The 9497-nt window shown below is 38.6% G+C and overlaps 2 protein-coding genes across 2 annotated transcripts in view; both read right to left on the reverse strand.

Annotated features, from left to right (window-relative positions):
• LOC110045396 (trace amine-associated receptor 1-like) overlaps positions 1-745 on the reverse strand; it is a 1610-nt gene extending 865 nt beyond the window's left edge. Inside the window, exon 1 of the mRNA XM_020750998.2 lies at positions 1-745. This exon is cut by the window's left edge and continues 865 nt beyond it. Within this exon, the coding sequence (XP_020606657.2) occupies positions 1-618 (618 nt within the window). The 5' untranslated portion in view covers positions 619-745.
• Positions 746-7233: 6488 nt separating this feature from the next.
• On the reverse strand, positions 7234-9275 carry LOC149108909 (trace amine-associated receptor 1-like). Its single transcript, XM_089295004.1, has one exon. It carries the CDS (start codon positions 9273-9275, stop codon positions 8124-8126), a length of 1152 nt encoding a protein of 383 aa, XP_089151130.1. The 3' UTR covers positions 7234-8123.
• Between the last annotated feature and the right edge of the window lie 222 nt (positions 9276-9497).

Here is a 9497-nt window from a genome sequence, read left to right on the forward strand (position 1 = left end):
AAGACAAACAGTTTCCACAGCAGTTCGCCCGGTTAAAAAGCCGTTCGAAATCCTAGGATCCGCAACAAACGCTTTCGCTATAAAGTTTGCAGTCACTGGGAAGATCGCCGAGAGCCAGGTAACTATCGCAATCTTTTTGAGGCGGCCATTTGTGATAATAAGCTTGTAGTCCATCCATTTTTGTACCGCCACGTACCTCTCCCAAGCAATGATAGTCAAGTGATGCAAAGTAACAAGGAAGAGTGAAGGAAGAAAGAAACGATTCACCGAATATAACATACAGGTAAGCTCAAGGGAAACTTGACCTAACATAAAAAAATCAATCGTGGCAGATGTCGGCATAGTTATAGCACCAACTAGAAGATCCGTAACGGCCATGCTTGACAGCAAAATGTTTGAGGGTTTTTGCAGCTCTTTTCTTTGCTTTATCGCTAGGATTATCAATGCGTTCAAAATAATGGTAGGGAACGAAACCATGACTGTTGTGAGGCCTATCATCATGTAAAAACTAGCTGGGCCTCTGATTTCCCATGATATGTTCGGTGCGTACCTGCAGTAAAACGTTGTGCTGGAACAATTTGTGGTTGTTTCGTTGCTATTCAGGTCCATGCTGTACATGAAGAATGTCTCTCAATTGTATTCAGGGTCGTTAAATAACCAACCACGTTTGTTGATCACATATCTTCAGCCATTCAGCTTTTTTACGCCTGTCTGCCGATTCCTTCAGTCAATCCTATGACGAAAGCCAGTATAATTATCTCTAAAATAAGCTTGTGACAGTGTTAGGAATAAGCGCTCGCCCGCTCGCCCATGCGAGGTAGAAAGCGGCGAGCGAGTGCAAATCATTGATCACTCGCCGTTTGGTTAGTATGATTTTCATCTTTAGGAAATTATTTAAGCTTAATATTAATAAATATTCTTTTAATTTTCCATTTTGCATCTCTTTCGTGATGCCCGACTGATTTGCCAAGCTAATGAAACAAAACTCAGAGTTTCGAAATCAGACACAATAAAATGCGGATCCCTCGCAGTGAATTTACACAACGGTTGAATGTTTATGAAGCGATGTCTTGGTCTCTATTTGAGTCGGCATTTATTAGTGCCTGAGAACTGCAGATGGCACACGAGAGGAACAAGGATTTTGCTTGGTAGGAATAAATCTGCATTGTCTCCGTTGATGTTATTGTTGCAGCATTTATTTGTTTCTTCGGAAGGGAAAAAAACGTTAGTCTTCCATGCACCGGCAAGTTTACAGTCACTCGCCTGAATGGCGAGTGACGTCAAAATTTAGTTTTCAACACTGTTTTGTTTTATGATGCATGTTCAGTCTCACTAAGTTCTCTTTCTTACTTGAATTTAAACCACATTCAAAAGGGAATAAAACGATTCAAGAAAAATATGCAGAGGTACAGATGATGCATTTTGCCACACAGATTTTTTTGGGATCCAAGTGGACAAATAGGTGGTAAGTCTGATGAGTATCGATGTTTAACTATACTTGCATGCAGCATTCTGGGAGGGTAGCAGTACCACAGACTAGCGTCGTGCGTACACTTAGTCAAAGCCAAAAAAGCGAACCACATAGTGTAGAAAAGATCTTTGTTGGGCTCCAAAAGCTGCTCTAGCTGCTGTTATCTATGCTCAATCAAAGGAAAATCGGCTTCAGGTCATTAAAATGTTTCAATTATCACCACTTATCATTCAAAATTGCTTTACCTCTGGTTCTCGAGGTTAAACTTCAGTGCTTGAGCCTAGAGAAACGGCGGTTTTCTTGAAAGGAACTGTTCATTTAGCCAAAAAGTCACATTCTGCGCAAGAGAAAAGAGAACAGTTCTTCTTTAGTTCTTAATTAATGTTGTTTGCGTGTGTCGCTGAAACCTTTTAAGATGACAACTCGGAAATCGAGAGGTCCATTATTTGAAGGGTAACTGTGTCCTTCAATTTAAATTTTATAGAATGTGATAGCACCGTTTTGAATTAAGTGCACCCCTGGAAAATACCAAGAGCTTGGACTGCAAAAGTCGCAGAAACTAATTGGAAAAACAGTTTGTTGATGGCAAGGTAGTCTGGCAGCATGTAGGAGAAATGTTTCTGTGTTTGCACGCTGTAATTGAGGATTATGCAAATTTCCCCGTCCCGCCTTACAAACGATAACTTAACGAGCACAGGAGTGAATTTTAACGTCTCAAAATCCTCCAAAAGGCGAGTATAGGGCGACGGAAATATCAATATTATGATTTAAGCCGGAGGAAAGCAGCCGAGTGGACAAAAAGAAAAAAAGTGAAAATCGTTAAAAGCATACTGAATCAGACATTCAATTTTATGAAAAGAACTTCTTTAGAGTATTGAAATAATATTTGTGATTCAAAATTCGGTCTTACCTCAAATTCGCGAAAGCAGGATACAATGATTTCCCTCAAATAATTGTCCGCTATTTTGTTAGGGCTTGAAGATTTCGCCGCAGATCCACGTTCGTTCTTAATAGTAATACGGCAAGAGATTTGTCGCTGTATTTTTGACATGAAAGCTGCCATTATTTGAAGGTTAGCTGAGTCCTTCCATTAAATAATCAGACAGGTCAAAAAGTGCAGCTTTGAATTAAGTGCACATTTGGAAAGTGCCAAAGGCTTTGAGTGTGAAAGTCTGCGAGATAAATTGGAGAAATAACTCTTTTCTCTCAAAGCGGATTTTGGCCGCCAACAAATTAGAGAGATCTTTTGGGTCGCCAAAGGTGAGAAATTTAATGGTTCGCATAGAACGTCTACATCTATAAGTAAAAAAATACAAAGTTTTTTCCCTTGTTTTTGGTAATGATTCATGTTCTCGTATTATATTCAAAATCATCCTATGGCACCTGACAATTCTTTAGTTAAATTACCGACGGTGATCCTAGATATTTGGAAAGTAGTCGAAGCCCACCCCAATCGTTCTGAAGATTGTCGAAAATAATTAGAAGTTTTTCGAACACTGTCGAAGATTACTCGAAATTCTTGGAAGATATCCGAAGGGTGAAGAAGATCACTACAAGGTTTCCTCGAAGATTGCCGAGCAATATTGCTAGGTTTGTAAATGCTTACGGAGTTTCGCAAGTTAATTGGAAAATCAAGGACACTATCTGCTGTCTAAACAGTCAATTACCGTTGGTTAGTAGCCGTAAATGGTCTATTTTTCTAAAAAATTTAGTCGCATGAATAAACCGTTCAAAAAATGTATTCCTAAACTATTTATTCCAATTTTTTCTCGAAATCATGTGATTACTACGAAAGTTTGTAAGTGCCATTCGACAACCGACATAGAATATCCGATATTTGACATGCTACATCCGTCGTCCGACATCAGTCCTATTTCAGACTTCCCACACCCCACATCCTACATCCCACATCCCACATCCCACATCCCACATCCCACATCCCACATCCCACATCCCACATCCCGCATCCCACATCCCACATCCCACATCCCACATCCCACATCCCACATCCCACATCCCACATCCAACATCCCACATCCAACATCCCACATCCACCGTGATGATACATTTTCTTTACAGACCAAACACTACACCTATTGGTCAAGATGGCAAAAATTTGACCTCACTTTAACGGCAACGTCTTCTAAAGAGCTCCTCTTTCTGTATAAAAGTAGGGGACGGTCTTTATACATCTCTCTTTGCAGTGGCTGATTTTCTATTAAATACTATTTGATCATAAGAATAAATATATTTCTTTCAAGATGAGGCACATACGCACGATATTCAATCGGCAGAACTCTTTTGCCCGTTATTTTTTATTTTGTAGGGCCGAGATTCTTTCGCTAAAGTTAAGTTCTAAGAAAATGTTGTCTAAAAGGTTATTTGGGTAACCTCTGTAGCGTAATCCACGTTGGAATTGAGTATTGTTTTCTTAAAGTGTGACGTTTGAAGGGTTGCTTGTCGAAACTCGCAAAGCCCTTGCCTGTGATAAAGTCTTTTCTGGCTCCTGTAGGGTGGCAAGAGGTGAAGTTGGTGTATTGGAATGAAGTTTTTGCCCACTTCGAGAATCGCGTCCTTTTTCAATCTATCTCCATTGCATACGCATACAAATTTGGTATCCAGGGAAGTTGTTTCTGTTCCTGAAATTGCAGCTACGAATTTTATGGCTCTATGCTTGTTACTTGCTAGCTCTATAAACGTGTTTATTTCCTCTTCGTTTAATAAGATCCACAGAGAACAGATATCATCGATATATCTTTTCAAAGTGGGTGACTTTACGTCACTAGGGTTAATAATTTCTGTTTCTACCGCGGCCATAAGAATTTTGGGAGATGAAACTATCATTAGGTTAACGTGTATTTGAAGGCATTTTATTTCGTTAAAATGGAAAGAGTTTCCTTTAAGATCAGAGCCTAGGTATATCTCTAAGGTGGCGTAAAGGTTTGGGAGGTTTGTTTAGGTGCACTGTTTCGTTTGTTTGACATTCAGTGGTGATTCTTTCCTCCTGTGGGATATTAGTGTATAGGCTTGCAACAGCTCTGGCATTGTGTTTTTTGCTACCTTCGTTTTCTCTACCAAGTTTAGGAAATCTGTTGTATCTTAAAGATATGATTTCTGTACTTTAGCAACAGGCTGACGGAGATAGTCAACAAATGATGAGAATCATTCTGTTGAGCAGAATATGATAAGTTTTCTTACCGGGTTTGGTTTGTGAATCTTGGTAAGGGTATAGAAAAGTGGAATTAGTGGTGGATTTAGCAATGACGATGATAACAGAGCAAAGAACCGCGAGTTGCAGACAAAAAGCAACTAAGGTGCAGCTTTCAATTGATCAAGCTCCCTGGCATTTAACTGGATTATTCGACGATATCGATGACAAAGTGCTTTTTTGACAATATTTGTATAATGAAATTTTACTCCAACACTTTCTTTCAAGAGATGTCAATATCAGAGATAAATCTATGTTTTGGATGAAGACCTCTATCAGAAAGAAAATGAATAACAGATACAAAATTTCTGAAGGACGCAAAGTCATTAGGTGATCCTAAGAATTGAAAGCTGTCTAAAGAAACTACTGACAGAGAGCTGAAGCTGTTTACTGGCAAAAATAAATAGAGGAAGAGCACCCAACCCAAATGAGTTTTGAAGATTAACAAATGAAGGAATTGGTCCAATCTCTGATCCCAATGAGGAAGAGATAAAAACCCGCGTAATAAAACAAACAAAACAATCCAACAAACACGTCTTAAACAAAGCTAAGTGTTTCAATGGCTTTTTTGTAAATATTAGCGAAGATATCAACAATAAGCTAGATCCTCTGGACGTATCATCATCGCTAAACAGATACAATTGATTAGACAATATATAAAAATGGAATTCGAAACATTCTGTTTGTTTTGTGATGTACATTTCTGGTGCCAAGTTTGAAGAACACTGCTTGAATATTTCTGGAGATATTCTTGATTCAGTATTTCACTGTTTAAGTGGAACTATTTATGATGTCATCACTTTCCTCATTTGCATCACAAAAGACGCATGAACATCTCTAAAACGAAAAAAGATATTCCAAAAAGGAGAACTCCATTCTTCCTAATTTTTAAAAGCGTTTCAAATAAGCAATTATTTTTTACTTCATAAGCACATTAAAGTATTGAAATAATATTATATTTGTCATTTAAAATTTGGTCTTACCTCAGATTTGTTAAAGCCATATATAAAGATCGCTATTTTATTAGGAGTTAAGGATTTCACCAGAAATTCAGATTCTGTTCCTATATAGTCATACAACAAGAATATTTGTCGCTTTATCTTTTTAAATGGGATTAGGTAAGATTAAAAAGAACCAGATATTCCAAGCTGTCCATTATATGAAGTTCAGATGAATTCTTCCATGCAATGGTCATAAAAGAAAAGTGCCACTTTGAATCAAGTCTACAACTGAAAAGTGCCAAAGGCTTAGAGTGTGCAAGTTGTCGAGAGAAATTAAAAAATAGCGTGTTTCTTTAGAAACGGACTTTGACCACTTACAAGTAGCGAGATCTTTCGGGCTGCGTAAACTAAGAAATTGAATGTCTTGCATAAACAGTTTACATCTACGTATAATTAGACAGTTTTTTCCTTGTTTTTGGTAATACTTCATTATCTTTTGTTATATTTAAAATCACCTTATAGCACCTGTCAAGTTTTTATTTATACTACTGATGGTGATCCGAGGTATTTCGAAGATAGTCGAAGTTCACACGAATCGTTCCGAAGAAAGTCGCAAATAGTTAGAAGATTTCCAAACACTTTCGAAGATCACTCGCTATTTTTGAAAAATGTTTCGTCCCACCGGGAGTACCTTTCACTTAAAAGTAATGTTTTCATTTCAAGTGGAAAGAGGTTTTTTAGAGTGCATGTATAGGAGGTTTGTTTAGGTGGACTGCTTCGTAATTTTGACTTACAATGGTGATTCCTTCCACCTGTGAAATATTACTTTATAGGCTTGCAACGGCACTAGCATTATTGTGTTCTTTGCCACTTTCGTTTTCGCTATAAAGTTTAAAAAATCTGTTGTATCTTTAAGGTATGATTTCTGACTTTAGCAACAGGCCGAAGGAGGTAATCAACTAATGATGAGTTTTATTCTGTTGGGGTATCAAAGCCAAATATGAGTACTGTTCGGACTGGGTTTGCTTTGTGAATCTTTGTAAGGGTATAGAAAACTGGAATTCGTGGTGGATTTGGCAAAGATGATGATAACAAGTCAACCTTTTAATACTCATAACTCTGGTTCTATTGACTTGCACATCTCTGTTTGCTGTCTTTAAAGTACCATAAGTCGTTGGATATTTGGCATCTTAGGAGAGGCTTTGATCAAGCTCCCTAGCATTTAACTGGACTATTTGACGATATCGACGATAGTGTGGCTTTTTGGCAATGTGTGTATAATGTAATTTTACACCACAACCTTAAGCTACCTTCTTTCAAGAGATGTCGTGATCAGAGTTACATCTCTTCTTTGGATCAACACCTTCTATTAGAAAGTAAAAGAATAAGAGAGGTAAACTCCTGAAATACGCAAAGTCATGGGGTGATCCTAAGAAATAGAGGTTGGCTAAAAAGACTACAAAAGCTGCTTAGTGGCAAAATCATTAGAGGAAGCATGCAAGCGAAATGAATATGGAGATTGACAAATCAAGTCTTGAAAAACACAAGGCCAAAACCATTGGTGCAATATCTGGTCCCTATGAGGAGATAATAACCCCTGACTTCAATAAAGCTGAGTGTTTCAGTGCCTTTTTAGTAAACATTAGCGAAGACCTCAACAATCAACAAGATCTTCTGGAAGTATCATCTCTAAACATATTCAATTGATTGGATAATGCATCAAAATGGACTTCGAAACACCGATACAAAATAGAAATGGAAAGCGACTGGATAAATAATCCCAAGCAGTTAAAGAGAAAAGCAGTTAAAGAGAACATTAGATGCTTTTGCTTCCCTTAAGTACTGCCTCCCAAATGACTGAAATGTTTGTAGTGCCGTCTACCCTGTTCCTCGCAATTTTCAAAATCCTGTCTCAAATCAAGTCGCTGTTCAGAGGTACTTCGTGCGGGGCCCCGAGATGTTCGGTGTTCTTCGAACCGTTCCATGACAGGTACCGGTTAACTTATCTCTCACGGAGTGTCGCTGGAATCACAAGATTTGGATCGTAGTTGATTAATTTAACGGTGTTGTAGAAACCAATCCCCTATTTAGTTCCCAAAGTTACGTTCATTTATGCTGTCTTTCGCCGTATTCCCGAATCATCAAGTAAATGCCGACTTTCATCGTCTGGTCCGTATTTCCAATGTTTTTTCCAGTGTTTTAATTAGTTGCTCCGCTTTTAGTGTAACATGCTTCTACCATTTTATTTTTGAAACCGCTGGCAATGACAGGTTTGGTTAAGAGTTCGAGTCGTCCAGAAATCAACCTGACTCCTTTACGTCCTAAAATTATTGCTGGTGCGTTAGTTACAGGTGTTACTTCAGGTTTAGCTAACTACATCTCCGTTATCTGGAAGACTGTCTTACCTCACTTTACATTAAACGCCGCCTTCGACATGGGTCGTTGCACTTGTTTCCACAGTGGATAAAGGTCGCTGAAGATGTAAGGCATCTAAGTAGCTGCTTCATGTGTAAGGGGTTGGGAAAGACAAAGACCTTTTCAACTTAACCTCATTGGGTGTTCCATGAATAGAATATAAAGCACCATGTAGATTGCAAGATACTGATCTTTTCAAGCGTTTGGTTCGTTTTTCTAATTTGGGAAGCTCTAAAGACCTAAATGAATACTTTCGCCTCGAAAATTGAGCGGCGCCAACTGCTGACTGTATTGCTTGAGGCTTTTTCAACCCCAGCAGCTCCCGAATAGCGTTCCTGAAACGTTGGTCTCTATAACAGTAAAGCAGCGGGTTAAACAGAGAGTTTATCTGCGCGAATTTCTGTGTAAACTGGAAAGCGGCATTTGTACGAATGACTGGAACAGCATTTCCTAAGATAACAAAAATAAAAATGGGGATAAACGAGGATATAAACGCAGCTGTTAGCAAACCAGCTGTCTTGGCAACTTTAGACTCCAGTTTTTGTTTAATAAGGACGTCGATTTGAGAGATCTCGATTAGCTTCCGATTGCGTATTCCGATGTAAACCGTTCGATAAAAGTATGCAACAAGAAATAAACAAACAGTTTCTACAGCAATCCATCCGGTCATAATGCGGTTCAAAATTCTACGATCCGCAACGACCAATGTCGTAGTATAGTATGCAACCGTTGGGAAGATCACTGAGAGCCAGGCACCTATCGCAATCTTTTTGAGGCGGCTATTTGTGATGATTTGCTTGAAGTCCATCCATTTTTGTACCGCCACGTACCTCTCCCAAGCAATGATAGTCAAGTGATGCATAGTAGCTCCGAAGAGTAAAGGGAAGAAGAAAAGATTCACCGCATATAACATACAAGTAGACTCAAACGAAGCTTTGCGAAAGGTAAAAAAATCAATAGTGGCAGATGTCGGCATAACTGTAACGCCAGCTAGAAGATCCGTAACAGCCAGGCTTGACAAAATAATATTTGAAGGTTTTTGAAGCTCTTTTTTTCGCTTTATAGCCAGGATGACGGATCCGTTCAAAATAATGGTGGGAAATGACGCCATGACCGACACAAGGCCTAAAATCAAGTAAAAAGGTGAGCCTCTGACTTCCCATGATACGTTCGGTGCGTTCCTGCAATAAAACGTTGAGGTGGATGAATTGATGACTGTTTTGTTGCTATTCTGATCCATGCCGTAAATCTCGTTTGGAGGCAGGTACCGTTAAATAACCAACAACCTCGCAATCTTCAGTTTCAGCTCTTACGTCGTCTGTCTGCGATTCCTTCAATTAATCCTATGAGGAGTAAAATTAAAATAGCTATAATTATCTTTAAAATAAACTCATGTTTCTTGACTCCCGTTCCATGAAAATAATATGTCTTTCTTGCTTAAAAGTAAATCATACTCTAAAGG

Source organism: Orbicella faveolata, unplaced genomic scaffold, assembly GCF_042242905.1.
Source record: "Orbicella faveolata isolate gen_17 unplaced genomic scaffold, um_ofav_v1 contig_25, whole genome shotgun sequence".
Classification (NCBI taxonomy): domain Eukaryota; kingdom Metazoa; phylum Cnidaria; class Anthozoa; order Scleractinia; family Merulinidae; genus Orbicella; species Orbicella faveolata.

Coding starts and splice junctions, on each gene's coding strand:
- LOC149108909 (XM_089295004.1), bottom strand. CDS start 9,275: ATGGATCAGAATAGCAACAAAACAGTCATCAATTCATCCACCTCAACG.